Raw genomic sequence first — 16,661 nt, forward strand, 5'->3', positions numbered from 1 at the left:
GACTGAGCCACCCAGGTGCCTAAAAATTCTTAATTTAGGGGCGCTTGGGTGGCTCAGTCGTTAAGCGTCTGTCTTTGGCTTGGGACATGATCCCAGGGTCCTGGGATCAAGCCTGCTTCTCCCTCTCCCACGCCCCCTGGTTGTGTTCCCTCTCTCGCTGTGTCTCTCTCTGTCAAATAAATAAATAAAATCTTTTAAAAAAAAATTCTTAATTTACTTGTTCCCAAAGGAAAGGGAAAAAACTCAGGGCTTGTTAGGTATTCCTCTGAGTTAATAACCATTTTCCCTTTTTCCACTCTGGGACCTTCAGAGCCTTCAATGTGTTATGAGTGGCAAGGATCACTAGTGAGCATATGGGGCCATATATGATGGAAACTAGTCTAGGGTGTTAAAACCTACTTGTATAGTGATGATCTCTACCATGGTAGGTCATCTACCAAATACTGAGTTAGCACCTTAGTATTTTCTGGAACCAAGAAAGGGAAAAAAAAACCCACAAAGATTTATCGGAGGATATAATGTGAATGTGAGTGTGGAGAGAGAGGATGGATATAGATGTAGATGTTTCCAAGGGTTGGTCAGAGGGAATATGGACATAAATATATATTTACATATGTCAAGTTCATATATAAATGGGAAGGAGAGAGGGATTCCATCATAAATACCCTGTTCTTTGTGTTTTTTTAATTTTAAAATTTTTATTTATTTATCTATCTATTTTAGAGAGAGAGAGCACGCATTAGTGGGGGTGGGGAGGGGCAGAGGGAAAGGGAGGGAGAATCTTACACAGGCTCCACGCTCAGTGGAGCTGAGCATGGAGCCCGAGGTGGAGCTCGATCTCACGACCCTGAGATCATGACCTGAGCTGGAATCAATAGTTGGATGCTTAGCTGACTGAGCCACCCAGGCACCCCCAATTTTTTTTAAGATTTTATTTTTTAAGTTCTCTCTACACCCAACATGGGGCTTGAACTTACAACCCTGAGATCAAGAGTTGCATGCTCTACTGATTGAGCTAGCCAGGCACCCCATCTCTGTGGGTTTTCTTAATTAAAAGATCCTGTTTTGGGGCACCTGGGTGGCTCAGTCAGAAGAACATGTGACCGTCTCAGGGTCGTGTGTTCGATCCCCACACTGGGGGTAGAATTTACTAAAAAAAATCGTGTTTTATGTTTGTTCATCCTTCCCCCTTTTTCCTTTACAAATACCAGAAGCATAGACATTAAGGGAGTGCACAAGACAAGTGCTTGGATAATGAGTCTGTGCCTGTCACTCACTCACAGGCATTACCGAAGGGGCGGAGGCCAAGCCCCCATGCCCAGCGAACGGGATGCAGATCGATTCAGGAGAAACGGAAATACTCAGAAAAGCGGTCGAGGACTATTTCTGCTTTTGTTACGGTAAAGTTCAGGTCAAGCATTAATTCTCTGAATAGTTCACTAAGGAGTAGGACAGTGTTATAGATCACCTTACTGGTGTGACCCCTTAGATGCCTCTGATGCTTAAAACTCCACATTCTCTTTAAGGGAAGAGCCAGTTCTTCAGGACCAGAATAAGTCTTTTTTTTTTAAGATTTTATTTTATTTATTAGAGAGAGAGAGAAAGCACAAGCAGGAGGGTGGCAGGCAGAGAGAGAGGGAGAAGCACGCTCCCCGCTGAGCAGGGAGCCCGATGTGGGGCTCGATCCCAGGACCCTGGGATCATGCCTGAGCCGAAGGCAGACACCTAACCCACTGAGCCACCCAGGCACCCCAGGACTGAAGTAAGTCTTACAGAAGACAGCTTGATCTCTTGTGGTCCATGGAAAGCTCCAATTGACCAGACTTCAGTCTTCATTCTTTGCTCTAGTTTTAGGGAGCCCCCAGTGGAGGGCCAATGCAATTACAGTTGACCCTTGAACAACGCAGGGGTTAGGGGCAATGACCCCCAGCACAGACAGAAATCTGTGTCTAACCTTTGACTCCTCTCCAAACTTAACTATTAATAGCCTACTGTTGACGGGAAGCATTACTGGTAACAGAAATAGTCGATTAATATATATTTTGTATGTTATGTGTATTATACGATGTATTCCTACAATAAAATAAACTAGAGAAAAGAGAGTGTTATTTAGAACATCATAAGGAGAGACTCATGGGTGGCTTAGTCAGTTGGGTGACCCCACTCTTGATTTCGGCTCAAGTCATGATCTCAGGGTCATGAGATCGAGCCCCGTGTCAAGCTCCGTGCTCAGTGGGTATTCCAAGATTCCTCTCCCTCTGCCCCCTCCCTAGAATAAATAAATAAATAAATAAAATCCTTTAAAAAAAAAAAAGAGGGGCTCCTGGGTGGCTCAGTCGGTTAAGCAGCTGCCTTTGGCTCAGATCATGATCCCAGGGTCCTGGGATCAAGCCCCACGTTGGGCTCCCTGCTCAGTGAAGAGCCTGCTTCTCCTTCTCCCTCTGCCTGCTGCTCTGCCTACCTGTGCTCTCTCTCTCTCTCTCTCTCTGACAAATAAACAAATAAAATCTTTAAAAAAAAATCCTAAGGAAGAAAAACCATGTTTACAGTACTGTGCTGTATTTATTGAAAAAAATCCATATACAGGTGGACCTGTGCAGTTCCAACCCATGTTTTTCAAGGGTCAACTGTATTACAGATGTTCATTGCTATTTCAGGTGCCAACGTCACCGTCATTGGTCTCTCCACCTACTCATGTCTTTCACAAGCATTTAAGATAGGGAATTTTTTTTTTAAGTTTATTTATTTATTTTACATAACCTCTATATACGCAATGTGGGGCTTGCACTCACGACCTCAGGGTCAAGAGTTGCACGCTCTTCTGACTGAGCCATCCAGGTGCCCCAAGATGGGGACTTTTTTAAATACCTAACACAGTATTTTCAGGGGCACCTGGGTGGCTCAGTCGTTAAGCGTCTGCCTTTGGCTCAGGTCATGATCCCAGGGTCCTGGGATAGAGCCCCACGTCAGGCTCCCCACTCTGCAGGAAGCCTGCTTCTCCCTCTCCCACTACCCTCTGTTTCTGTTCCCTCTCTCGCTGTCTCTCTCTCTGTCAAATAAATAAATAAAATCTTTAAAAAAAATTAAAAGAAAACAGCTAGGTAACCAAGAAAAAAAAAAAAAAGCTAGGTAACCGAGAGGGGCGCCTGGCTGGCTCAGTCAGAAGAGTGTGTGACTCTTGATCTCAGAGTTGTGAGTTCGAGCCCCGCTTTGGGGGTAGAGATTACTTAAAAATGAAATCTTAAAAAAAAAAAAAAAGGCTAGGTAACCAAATAGCTACACAGGTGTTGTACTTAGTTGTGATATAAGCACTTTCTTAGCATCTCAGGGTCTTGTTTGTCATTTTTAAGGAGAGCTTCACATATTTATGGGACCTCCAGGTCCCTGTGAGCGTTTGGCTGTGGGGGGCCCCCAACATAGGGGATCTTGGGGTCTCAGGCTACCCTTCTCTGAGAGAAATGGGGCTCCTCCCCCGGGGGGCTGGTCAGCCAGCGTGGGAAGGCTGACACGGCCCCAAGATGGCGATGTGAGGCCACATTGACTCCATAACTTCTCTGCAGGCAAGTTGGCGTAACTGGAGCAGAGTGACGTAAGGGACGTAGGGATGTAAGGACGGTTAAGCTTTGGGTGGGGGCTCCCATGCCTTGTCGACAGCAGCCTGAATAACCATGGGGTGCTCCCTGCAACCCTGGGTGCACCACCTCCAACAGAATGGAGAAAAAAGACCTGTTATTCCCTCTTTCTTATGTGAAGATGTAAAGTAAAATGTTTTATACATTTTTCCTTGGGCCCTTTGGGAACTTTATTAACTCGGGTTGTAAGGAACAGGATACTTTAGCTTTTACTTTAGCTTCAAAGCCGAGTGTCGCCACCTGTATTTCTTTGCTGCACGGAATGAAACCAACCGGTAGGGTTTATGTTCATTCCCTCTAAAGGCATCTGGACTCTTCCTCTAGGTAAAGCCTTGGGGACGACAGCAATGGTGCCTGTTCCGTACGAGAAGATTCTGCGAGACCCTGGGGCTGTGGTTGTGCAGGGGCTTCCAGAAGGCATGGCCTTTCAACACCCTGAGAACTACGGTCTCGCCACCCTGAAATGGATCTTGGAGAACAAAGCGGGGATTTCATTCGTCATAAACAGGTGGCAGGCTCTATTCCCCTCATAACAGCTAGTTCTTTTGAGGGTAAATGGGCAGCTTAATTTCACATTCGTTTGTTCATTAAGTCCTGTTACACTTAGAAGCTGGTTATTCAGAATTTTGATCTGTCTTGCTTGTGTGTTCATGTCAGGTAATAGTATCTGTTTTCTTGCAGACCTTTCCTAGGTCCAGCGAGTCAGCTAGGTAAGTGACAGCTTCTCATACTCGGTGACTGTCCTTGGCTGCTAAGCCAGTTCTGCTTTTCTTTTTTTTCTTTTTTTAATTTAAAAAATTTTTTTCTTTTTTATTTTATTTTATTATTTTTTTAAGATTTTATTTATTTGACAGAGAGAGACACAGCGAGAGAGGGAAGACAAGCAGGGGGAGTGGGGGAGGGAGAAGCAGGCTTCCCGCCGAGCAGGGAGCCCGATGCGGGGCTCGATCCCAGGACCCTGGGATCATGACCTGAGCTGAAGGCAGACAGACGCCTAACCCACTGAGCCACCCAGGTGCCCCGGTTCTGCTTTTCTTAACTAAAATGCAAGTTTGGCACATTCTAAAGCTTGTGTATTCCTTGCCTTCTCCCCATGGAGGAAGCAACCTCTGACACTCCAGACTTGGGAGGTTATGCTGTTGGCAGGGTGTGCAGCTCAGGGAAGGACCCCCCTGCCCCCCAGCAAGAGCTAAGATAGGATTCTGCTCCCAGGTCTCAGCCCGGCAAGCTCCCACAGCCCGCACACGGAGGGCAGTAGAGCTGACCTTGTCCTTGAGGGCAGGAACATGAGGATGCTGGGTCACTTCATGGTCTTTGAGCCGCAACCATGGGCTAGGCATTGTTGGATTCAGAAGTGGGTCTAGGAGGTATGACCATTCCCATGCTTCTGAGACTCACGGTCTAGAGAGAACGAGACTGTCCAACAGAGAACTGGCGATGACCCGTGATCTTCTCAGGATGGCTGGTGGTCCTCCCCAGAATCCTGGGAAGGGGTTAGAATTTTGTGATCAGAAGGGCTTTCATGGAGGACAAGGCTCTCAAGCTAAGCAGGGTCTCAACATGTTGGTTCTGCCAGGAAGCCCATCCCATGTGCTCAGGCAGAAAGCGACATGGGTGGGTGGGTGTTGGAGGCCACGGTTCAGAACCCACGACCCTTCATAATCTTAACTTATGATGGTGAAGGGACCAAAAAATAAGAATTTTGTCAGAAGCATTTGGAGATCCACCTCTGCCCACTTCTTATTTCCTTATTCTGGAACATAGTTGGAAACAGTGGGCCGTGGCTGTCCTTGAGAGACCAGGTCTAAGAGTCCAAGACTACATAGATACAGAAACAAAAGGCCCCGGGGAGGGGTGGGGTAGAGTTCACAAGGCACACGCAGGATACACAGGGCAACGTGACGTTGTCCTGAGCCTGAACTACTCATAGAGCAAAGCCCATTTCCAGAGCAATTGTAAGTTCCTAGAATTCCCTAGCTGCTGTTAAAGCAGGGACCTGAGGGTGAGGGGCGGCAGGTGACCAGGTGACCATTGTCCCAGATGGCTTGTATTTTTATTATAGCACAAGACTAGCAGCTCACTTACTCGACTCATAGGCTGTACCAGGCACGATCCTAAGCACTTCGTACGTATTAAATGATCCTCACCCAACCACCATTTTCAGACAAGGAAACTGAGGCCCAGGAAGGTTTAGTGACTTGTGTGAGGTCGCTCCAGCCCCAGTCTATTCCTCGGCCCCCATTCTGCCCACACACATGGCCCCAGGACCCAAGGGCCGCTCTGAGTTGGTCTCTGCCCAGTAGGATTTCGTAAGTCCTGGAGCTGGAGTTCTGTTCTCTCTACCTTTGCTTTCACCTTATGTGCCTTTGAACGTTGGCATTTTCAAGGTGCGGAAAGACGCTAGCGTGTGTCTTTTTACTCTTGCACAGGTGGGCCTGTGGTGGCCGCAGATGCTAAGAGGTCGGTGACATCGCCAAGCGAAAGGTAAGGGAAATAAAAAATAAAATCCACGCATAACCCCGAAGTGTTAGTTTTTAGACCATGGGAAGTTTCCCTTGTTTTGTTAGATATTCTTTATTCGAAAGGATTTGGGGATTTCATTTTATTTATTTTTATTTTTTTTTTAAAGATTTTATTTATTTGAAAGAGAAAGAATGAGAGAGAGAGAGAGAGCACATGAGAGAGGGGAGCAGGAGAGGGAGAAGCAGACTCCCCGCTGAGCAAGGAGCCCGATGCGGGGCTCGATCCCAGGACCCTGAGATCATGACCTGAGTCGAAGGCAGTCGCTTAACCAACTGAGCCACCCAGGCGCCCGGATTTGGGGATTTTAAGACTATGTTCAATTGACACCTTTAATTGTATAACAAACTACTAAGAACGTTAATATTAAATTAACTAGTTAGTTTTGTGTTCAGTCGCTAGTGGGAAGGGGGGGCTAGGATGGCGTGGATATCGGGGGATTTGAGTACAGCGTGTCCCGATGCCTGTGGTCGCTTCTCACCCCACCCGGCTTGTCCTGACAAAGGTTCCCTTCTCTTTTCAGCTGTGGCCCCATCAGTGTGAAAACTGAGCCCATGGAAGACACGGGTATGTATACACGCATGCCTTTTAGAATCAAGTATTTAGCACGTTATCATTTGACTCCGTTCTTTTGTTTTACTTCTAAAAAATGAGACTTTCAGTAAAGTAGGAAGGAGGAGGGGCACTTTCTCAATGGGACAAAAAAAAAAATCTACAAAAAGCCAACAGCTAACATCACACTTAGTGAGAAACTAGAACTTTTCAGGGGCGCCTGGGTGGCTCAGTTGGTTAAGCATTTCCCTTCAGCTCAGGTCACGATCCCAGAGTCCCAGGACCGAGTCCCACATCGGGCTCCCTGCTAGTGGGAAGTCTGCTTCTCCTTCTGCCCCTCCCCTATCTTGTGTGCGTGCTTTCTCTCTCTCACTCTCTCAAATAAATAAATAAAATCTTTAAAAAAAAACACAACACAACAATTAGTCTTTCTCCCAGTTCCATGTGTTGGCTGGGCAGCCCCTCCACTCTGGGCTGGCCTCGCTCCTGGGTCTGAGGCCTCCGCTGGGAGAGCTGGGCCTCTCTCCTCACGGTCTCATACCCTACGGGAGGCTAGCCCAGACTCGTTCACATGGCCACTCAGTTCCAGAGCAGGAGCCCGGATGCACCAGCACTTTCCAGGCCTCGGCTTTTGCATCCTGTCGGCCCCCGTCCCATTTGCCAAAGCGAGCCCAGCTTTAAAGGGTGGAGAAGTAGCCTCCACGTCTAGAAAAGAGGGGGACAGCCATTGCAGACAAGCCAGGCATGCACTGTTGGGGTGGGGGAGAAGCCTGTGGCTAGTTTTGCAGCCTACCACACTTTTCCCTGACGAAAGGCTTTTGGTTCCACTAACTTGGTTCCCCCCCGGGATTTGCAATTTTGAAATCCACTCCATTGTAGTAGGTGAGTAGAGATTACATATGCCACCGGGTGGTGTATGGAAGTATTAAATCACTATATTGTATACCTGAAACTAATATTACGCTGTATGTTAACTAACTGGAATTTAAATAAAAACTAAAAAAATATATATAGATAGATAGATGCCAGTTTAGGTCCCATTACAGAATATTTACTGGGGTTTTGCGTAAACCCACGTGTACATGCCCCTGTCTTGAAAGGGAACGTTTTTCTCGAGCTGGGAACTCGGCCTTCTTCCCTTCTTTCCCTCCCTCCCTCCTTCTGTTCCTTTCGTCATCCTTCTCTCCCTCCTTCCTTCTTGCCTTTTATATTGATTTTATGTTGTTTTGTTGCTATGACTTATATTTTTACATGGGTTACCCGTTTGCTCAGAGAATGTCAGCTCCACGTCGTTTTGCTGACTCCCGAGTCCCCGTGTTAATCAAGACAGAGCCTGGAGTTTCAGCAGCTCACAGTTCTCTGTGGGTCGCTGTGGCCTAACACATGGTTTTATCATTTTCATTGCATCCAAAGGCACGGCGGAGAAAGAGGGGGCTGTGTCCGTCAAGAAGGAATCAGAAGATCCTAATTACTATGGATATAACATACAAGGTAATACCATTTTGTCCTCATTTTCTTCCCTAAGAGTTATTGGTGATGGAAAATTGTAATTAGCCCCTATCCAAAAAACAGGCAGAGAGTAATAAAAAAAGACCCATGTTCCTGGGATCTAGCGTAGGGCCATTTGACGTAAAGCATTTTTTTTTTTAGGATTTTATTTATTTATTTGGGAGGGAGGGGGAGAGAGAGAGCACGAGAGGAAGGAGAAGCAGACTCCCCGCTGAGCAGGGAGCCCAATGTGGTGCTCGATCCTGGGACTCCAGGATCATGACCTGAGCTGAAGGCAGACGCTTAACTGACTGAGCCACCCAGGCGCCCCTGGTATAAAGCATTTTACAGTCATAAAATAGATCCCGTGTAGCCTAAATCCACATGCTTCAAGGCAAATGTGAGGGTAAAGGTAATCCAGGGTGTATGTTACTTGAGTTTGTCTGTTAGGTATTCTTATTTTGTGTGTCCATTAATATTGGCCTGGGTGGCTCGGTCAGTCGGTTAAGCGTCCGATTCTTGATGTCGGCTCAGGTCTTGATCTCAGGGTCGTGAGTTCGAGCCCTGCACTGGGTTCTGTGCTGGGTGTGGAGCCTACTTTAAAAAAAAAGACAAAACAACTTCTCTCCAATCCTCTCCTGTCCAGTCTGTTCCCTAAATTACTGGGAAAGTATCAGAAGTTAAAAGACATGAATATGAGAGTGAAGAAACTCAGGTGCCCGTTCTTAATATTTGCTTCATTGACATCGTACAAGTTAAACGGGGAACAGAAGACACAGATGACCGGAGATGCACACTTGTCACACGGGGGCACAGGAAGGTGGTCCATGTAGTTGCCTGGCTAGGGCCTCTCCCCAGAGACCAGAATCCTGCTGGACCCCCCAGCGTGATACCAGTTTGGCGACAGGACGTTGTAGCATCCACGTGAGCATTGCAAGCATCCGGATCCTGTCTCGTCTTTGACTCCTCTCTGAGTGCAGGCAGACTGTGGGACAATTCGCAATTAATTCCTCAAACATGACCAGGTTTGAAATGTTTCCTACAGAAATCTTACCTTTGAAATACTCCTGCAACATTACTGAGCTCCGTAACTTATAGTAAAAAAAACTTTTTCAAAAACTAAAGACCAATGAGAGTGTCGGTTGTCATTGCTCTGTCCTGGGACCCCCCCACACACAGCTGGTCTGCTGCAGTCCCTTAGGATCCCTTTTCAATCCATCCTACCCCCTGTCCCCCAATCATTTATTCCTAGAGAATGGGGTCTGTCACCTCCCTCCCCTGCTCACACACCATCTGTGGCTCCCCATCACCCGTGTCTTCCATCGCTGTTTCTAGCCTCCCTTCCTATTCTGTCTGCCTCCCACCACGATCACCCTCCCTCCGTTCTTCAGACACCCTGCTCAGGCTGATTCCTGAAACATGCCCTGAATCCTCCTTCCACCGACTTTTATATAAGCCGATCCCTCCATGTGATTCCCTTCTGGATCTGCAGGCTTCCAGCAAGTTCCACCCCTTTCTGGGCACAATCAGAATCTCAAGCAGAGCAGGGAGCCTTCAGCTCCCGAAGTGCACACAGTCTTCAGCGCCGCCTGCTTGTGTGGTATTTAGGCTTTTGCTGCGGATGGACGGCCCCAGCCGGGGGCGGGCTCCTGCGGGGAGGACACAGCGGTCTTCCTGCAGCTCGGAGCCCCAGGGCCCCAAGCCCAGGGCCGTGCACACAGCAGGCACTCGCCTGTGCTTGCCGAACTGAGCGCGTCCCTCACAAAGAATCAGTGTAACCTGTTTCTCGATCACTCCCGTTTTGAAAAAAAAGTACGTATGATTACATCTTGACTCCCAAGAATATCCTTTTCAGCTTAAATGACCTTGAGGTTTATCAAAATGTATACAGTTGGGGGAATCTAGGTTACTTACAGAGTCTGCTCCCAAAGGCAGCGGTGAAGTAAGTACATGATTAGATAGACATACCTACAATCATTCTATTTCAGTTTTTCAGAAAGAAGCACATTATTTGGATAACACCACTTAGGCTAAGTGTATAATTTATGATCTTTCTCCTGCTTGGCTTGGAAATGACAGAAGGACTCAAGACTTCTTTGTACAAAAGCTTCTTAAGTGGGGCCCCTTGCTTCTTGATGCCCAAAGGGTGAAAATTGCCTGACATCACGGACGGTATTCCACGGTACTGACTGTTTTTACAACCATTTAGATAAAATCCTCACATGTTGAAGTACTGACGTAAGTAAGGGAGAAATGTTTAAATTCATAAAGGCAACAAATGCCCCCTGCTCCGAATGTCAACTAGCCTTTGTGGAGCTCCCAGTGACGTCAGTTGCGGCTGCACCAGAGCCCAGGGGCTTGTGGAAGGTTTATATAAAAGTCTGACTCCCCCGCCCACCCCAGCCCACCTGGACCTCGCCATCCACCTGCAACACAGACCTCTCGGAAGACCCCTGAGCACATGCACACATCCGTGACTTGGCCAACATGGAGACCATGGACGTCCCATGAGGTATTTTATATGTGCAGGGACCCCATCTCTGGGGCCCCTGGGAATGGAGAATGCACAGGACCGGCTTTGCCGAGATACACTGCGCCCAGGTTCCCTTGACATTGGCAGAGGTAAGAGTCCCAACGCCATGTGGTTTTCTTCCCAGCTGACACTGCACGATCTGGGGGAGAAGCCTTCCAGGCAGAGGGGAAAGTGGATACAGAAGCCCAAGATCAAGGAATTAACACTGTCTTTCCCACATCCCATCACCGACATGGACTCCTGTACTTCCCTGTTCTACACGTAAATGCCCCTCTGATTATGTTGAGCCCAGATAATGCAGGATAATCTCCTTTTGTGAAGGTCAGCTGACGAGCAAACTTAATTCCATCTACCACCTTAATTGCCTCTTGCCCCGTAACACACGAGATTCACAGGTTTTGGATATCCGTGGGAGGCCATCTGCCTACCACAAATACAGAAAATTGAATGCCAGCATTAAGTAACCTAGATGAAACAGACAAGAATAAGAATAAGAACTGTTTTAACTCAACAACAAAAACACAAACTACCCAATTTAAAAATGGCTAAATGGGGGTACCTGGCTGACTCAGTTGGTGGAGCATGGGACTCTTGACCTCAGGGTCATGAGTTTAAGCCCCACATTGGGCATAGAGCTTACTTAAAAAAAAAAAAAAAGAATTTTGGGGGGAAAACAAGGCTTTTTAAAAGTCATAGAGTGTCCCCATTTTACAATCCCCAATGAAGCCATGCATCTTGGCAATAATCATCAATGGCCACTAAAGCCATTCATAAAATATTGATGGGGACGTTATCAACAAATGGATTTGGTTGACATTTCCTGAACTCACTGGTCCAGAGTTCACATCACAAAGGTTTAGAGGCGAGCAGACTTCGTGTGCCTCCTGACAGGATCCAGTAGGAGATGCACCTTGGAGATGCTTGCCGCCCCAAAATCAAACCTAAGTCTGATCCAGCCTCTAGATCTACCCACCAGTTTGCGGGAAACACGGGGGATAGAGGAACTATATGAAGATGACACCACGAGGACGCAGGCAGGAGACTCCAGAATGGAAGGAACACAACAAGGTGGATTTCTTCATCGAATGATGGCGAGTTAAAAAAAGAAATGGAGAGGGGCGCCTGGGTGGCTCAGTTGGTTAAGCGACTGCCTTCGGCTCAGGTCGTGATCCTGGAGTCCCGGGATCGAGTCCCGCATCGGGCTCCCTGCTCGGCAGGGAGTCTGCTTCTCCCTCTGACTCTCCTCCCTCTCATGCTCTCTGTCTCTCATTCTCTCTCTCTCAAATAAATAAATAAAATCTTTAAAAAAAAAGAAAGAAAGAAATGGAGAGAAACCTGTTTTATAGTACAAGATATTTGAGACATTTCAGCCAAATGCAGCATGTGGGCTCTGTTGGGGTCCTGATTTGAACAAACCAGCTACAGAAGGACATTTAGGGATTCCTGTGGAATGCCAAGTGCTGGGTAGGAGTGCTGAAATTGGGAAACAGCCATTTTGTAACCATTATAATAAAAGACTGGGTCAAGCAGGAGTCACCAGTGGATACGGCATCTAGAGAGAAATCTAGAAGAGGAGTGGAATACTTAAACAACCTTAACGTTTCTCCACCTACAGGCTGCTTGTTAGTTGCAAGAGGGAGGAAAAAATAGTAATTATCCAGTGGAGAAATCAAGCAGCACCCTGACCCAGCGATCAAGGTTCACAACACCAGTGAGAGGCAGGTGGACACCGCCTTCGTCTGTTCAGGCTGCTAAAACAGAATACCATAGACCGGGGGCAGGTGGGGCGGGGGAGGGGAATGATAACAGAAATGTGTATCTCACCACTCCGGAGGCCGGGAAGTCTAAGACCAAGGTGCTGGCAGTCTGGTGAGGACCCCCGTCCTGGTACATGGATGAACATCTTCTTGCTGTGTCCTCACATGGTGAAGGGGTGAGGGAGCTCTCTGGGGGGCCCCTTTCCAAGGGCACTGATTCCATTCCTGAGGGCTCCACCCTCGTGACATTAGCACCTCCCAGTGGCCCCATCACCAAATACCAACACGTTGGGGGTTAAGATTCCAACTCATGAATTTCAGGATGACCCACACATCATCTGCCTCTGCACATGGTACGCTGGGGAGGACACACCATCATCTCAGCAGTAATAGTCTGGCCAAGAATCTTTGCACGAGGAAACATTAGACCAACTCAAAATAAGGTTAAATGAGAAGAAAGAGAAGTGAGAACAAAAAAACAATGTCTGGCCCCAAACTGGATCCCGCACTGGGGAAGGGAAAGCTATTAAGCATTCAGAGGTGAAGGGCTACGGTCTATGTAACTTTCCTCAGATGGGTCAGAGAAAGAGAAAAGGATGTCCCTTATACATACATCGATCTGTCTACATAGGAAAATGGGGGCAGGGGGGCAAAGATTGAACATGATCAAGGGAAACCGTAAACTGTAATCCGTATGTCATCTGAGTAGAGGGTATGTGGCTCCTCTCTGTACTATTTCCTTTTTGTGACTTTTCTGTAAATTTGAAACTATGTCCAAATATGACATTAAAAAAAAAAGATATTTACAAGACAGTTGAAGAAATTTGCACAGTGACTAGATATGAGCTGATGATAAAGAAGAGTTGTTAGTTTGGGGGGAATCGTGATGTGATGAAGGTGAGGGATGAGTCATTATATCTTATTTGCACATGCGTCATCTGTGCACCCCGACCCTGCCAGACCTGGGATTTACCTTAACAACAGGTGCAGGTGGGGGGAGGGGCGCAGAAAAATAGCATATGGAGTTGGTGGCTATTGGCACCGGAGATGGACACATGGCATCATTCTACCATCTCTGCTTTTGTAGGTTTGAAACTTCTCCAAAGTGCAGATAAAACAACAAAGAAAAAGTGCAAAGAAGGAATCATTTGTATGAATTTTATTTCAAGGACTCGGAGTATTTCTCATGTACATTCCTGTGTGGGTCTTGAACTGTTGGCTTGGTTTTAAATGAATTCTTGTTTACATTTTCTATTTTGGCCTTTTTTTTTTTTTAATACATTGTTTGCTTCCCTTTCAGAAAACCAGCATCCTTGTGCAAGCGGCGAAGTAATAGAAATGGAATTACCAGTGGAAGGTTAGAGAAGCCAGGCATTTTAGCCTCTTTTTGGTTTTGTTGTTCTAGTTTACAGTGTTTTGCAGAGAACACGGTCTTTTAAACACCCATGACACATGTCTAAAGTAAGGCAGCTTCCCAGCTTGCCACCTTAGAAAACCAGCTGAGTCTTAGCGCTAAAATGTGCCCTTAACTGTCACTCTTCCTTTTCTGATCTGTGAGTGATTCTCCTTAAAGCACCTGGATTAGAAGTTGTGTGGTAAGAAAACTTTACATCTGTGCCATTTGTTGCTTTATTCCATTTGTCTTCTTGCCAGTCATACCAAATTTCCTTTTTTTTAAATTTATTTTTTTTTTTCAATTTTAAGTAAACTCTGCACCACACATGGGGCTCGAACTCATGACCCCACCATCAAGAGTTGCACGCTCCACTGACAACCAGCCAGGTGCCCCCCGCCCCCGCCAAATTCTTTTGAACAGAGTTGAAAAGTATTTTAGGAAATTTTTTTTAAGATTTTATTTATTTATTTGAGAGAGAGAGAGCAGGGGTGGGGGGGGAGTGGGGGCAGAGGAAGAGGGAGAAGCAGACTCCCCGCTGAGCAGGGAGCCCGAGGATGTGGGGCTCAATCCCAGGACCCCGGCATCATGACCTGAGCCAAAGGCAGACACTTAATCGACTGAGCCACCCAGGCACCCCTAGGAAATTCTTGAATCAGAAGTAAAATTTGATAGTACTTCCCTTCCTGTGTGTATAAATCTTGAGTATCCTGTATAAGGCCTGAACTCTTAAAATGGTTTATACATGTCCAAGGTAAAATGAATAAAGGAAATTTCCTCCCCAAACCTAGAGGCATGGGGACATCTTTGTCAGTTTACAGGCAAGAAGACCTTGCTTTTAGGAGTCGGATGTCTATCTTGGTTCCAAAATGATTTATATTTTTGTCTAAGTCAGAGGTATTCTCCAGGGAGCTAATGTGTGGTCATTTTTAATAGCTTCTGTGATTTGGGGGCATCTGGGGTTCTTTATTGTAGGGGACAGTTCCAATGGCTCCCTGAACATTTGGTTCAATTCTCTGACCTAAAAGAGTTTTGATATATTTTGCCAGAGAACATACTATGTTCCGGTCCAGTGTTAGAATCATTCATTCACTCATAGAATTAATCATCTTAAACTTAATTGCTTTAAACCAAGAAGACAAGCCCCTCTGTCATTATTCAACTTCCGTTTACTTTTCTAAATTATACATTTTTTTACTGTGGTTTAAAAAACACACCACAGGGATGCCTGGGTGGCTCAGTCGGTTAAGCATCTGCCTTTGGCTGAGGTCGTGATCTCAGGGTCCTGGAATCAAGCCCCGCATCCTGGTGTGACACCCCCCCCCCAGGGTTCATCCATGTCATAACATGTGACAGGATTCTGCCATTTATTTTTCGTTGTTTTTTCCTCAACCCCGTCTCTGACCTTCTCTGGATGTTGGGGAGGACAGGGATTTCAAATTCAGTTTAAATCTGTTCCTCCCTTACATCATTTTCTTTCCCTTCGTTGAAGCCCGTTGAGACATGTTCTGTGGGGGCACCCGGCGGGCTCAGTCAGCCAACCCAGCGCACAACTCTGGATCTCAGGGTCGTGAGTTCAAGCCCCACACTGGACGTGGAGCCTACTTAAAATAAAAATAAATAAAAATGAAAAAGACATTGTTCTGTCATTCTTTTTAAAGGATAGGACATATTTAGGAGGAGGAAAACCTACATGAGCGTCCAGGTAGAGCTGGTGTGGAGTGACAGAAAGATGTCACTGGATGTTGGTCTTTGAAATACCTTGTTTCTGAAGAGGTTTTCTTTAAGTGTATTGATTTATTTTTTTAGTAATCTCTACACCCAATGCGGGGCTTGAACTCACAGTCCCCCGAGATCAAGAGTCATGCGCTCCGGCGACTGAGCCAGCCAGGGGCCCCCAAGAGATTTCTATTATTACAGTATAGCAGGAAGCCTATTTATGATACAACCAAATTAGTCTGATTTTTTTTTTTTGTAAACTTTTTATGTTGAAGCAATTAAAGATTGTCAAGAAGCTGCAAGAACAGTCAGAGAGGTCTGCAGACCCATTGTTCCCCCAGACGTTACATCTTACCTTCCAATAGTCCAATATCCAACAGCTAATTAGAGTCTTTCTTCCTCTACGAACAATTGAGGAGAGTGGTCTCCAAAGGTCTGAGCTGATGGAAGCTTTCTAAAATGAGCCAGAGTTAGGCGAGAGCATTCCAGCCAGGCTTGTGTCTGTCATAATTCTGGCAAACTGGAAAAATCAGTTGTGCCTCTAGGGTGATAACAGACTGAACCCCAGGGGATTGCTGGCAGGGGAACCGCCCCCCAAAGCACCCAGCTTTCTTTTATCCGAGTGATTTCTGATGAGAGCAAGAAAATGCTTATGACCAGAGGAATTCCATTACCTCCAATAGAAGGACATTCTGTGTCCACTAACGTGGGTAACTGGGTACTATTTCATAGTATCTGAGAGTTTCTTGCCTCCCCTTATCCCTTATAAGGTTACCCTTTCTTACCCTATGATACCTCTTAAAGTTAAAATTACTTTCACATTTAGGGACGCCTGGCTGGCTCAGTCAAAAGAGCATGAGGCCCTTGATCTCGGGGTCATGAGTTCGAGCCCCACGTTGGGTGTAGAGATTACTACAAAATAATAATAATAAGTAAAAATAAATATTTAGGTCTTTCATCCATTTTGAGTTTATCTCTGTGCATGGTGTAAGAAAACAGTCCAGTTTCATTCTTCTGTATGTGGCTGTCCAATTTTCCCAACACCATTTGTTGAAGAGACTGTCTTT

General features: G+C 46.3%; 2 protein-coding genes across 6 annotated transcripts in view; one reads left to right on the forward strand and one right to left on the reverse strand.

Annotated features, from left to right (window-relative positions):
• The first annotated feature begins 924 nt into the window (after positions 1 to 924).
• LOC102738012 (general transcription factor II-I repeat domain-containing protein 2) overlaps positions 925 to 16,661 on the forward strand; it is a 25,484-nt gene continuing 9,747 nt past the window's right edge. For 2 of the 5 annotated variants that reach the window (XM_081819572.1, XM_081819573.1), the window contains exons 1-7: positions 969 to 1,400; positions 3,957 to 4,140; positions 4,314 to 4,342; positions 6,062 to 6,116; positions 6,676 to 6,719; positions 8,118 to 8,195; positions 13,783 to 13,839. In XM_081819572.1, the coding sequence (XP_081675698.1) occupies positions 1,331 to 1,400; positions 3,957 to 4,140; positions 4,314 to 4,342; positions 6,062 to 6,116; positions 6,676 to 6,719; positions 8,118 to 8,195; positions 13,783 to 13,839 (517 nt within the window). In that variant the 5' untranslated portion in view covers positions 969 to 1,330. Of the gene's footprint in view, positions 1,401 to 3,956; positions 4,141 to 4,313; positions 4,343 to 6,061; positions 6,117 to 6,675; positions 6,720 to 8,117; positions 8,196 to 13,782; positions 13,840 to 16,661 lie in introns of all 5 variants that reach the window. The other 3 variants (XM_081819574.1, XM_081819571.1, XM_081819570.1) reach the window with 3 other exon arrangements.
• NCF1 (neutrophil cytosolic factor 1) overlaps positions 12,200 to 16,661 on the reverse strand; it is a 33,598-nt gene continuing 29,136 nt past the window's right edge. The window contains exon 11 of the mRNA XM_081819579.1: positions 12,200 to 16,106. Coding sequence (XP_081675705.1) covers positions 16,099 to 16,106 — 8 coding nt within the window. The 3' untranslated portion in view covers positions 12,200 to 16,098. The remainder of the gene's footprint in view (positions 16,107 to 16,661) is intronic.

This window comes from Leptonychotes weddellii, chromosome 5, assembly GCF_054177405.1.
Source record: "Leptonychotes weddellii isolate Sample4059 chromosome 5, ASM5417740v2, whole genome shotgun sequence".
NCBI lineage: Eukaryota > Metazoa > Chordata > Mammalia > Carnivora > Phocidae > Leptonychotes > Leptonychotes weddellii.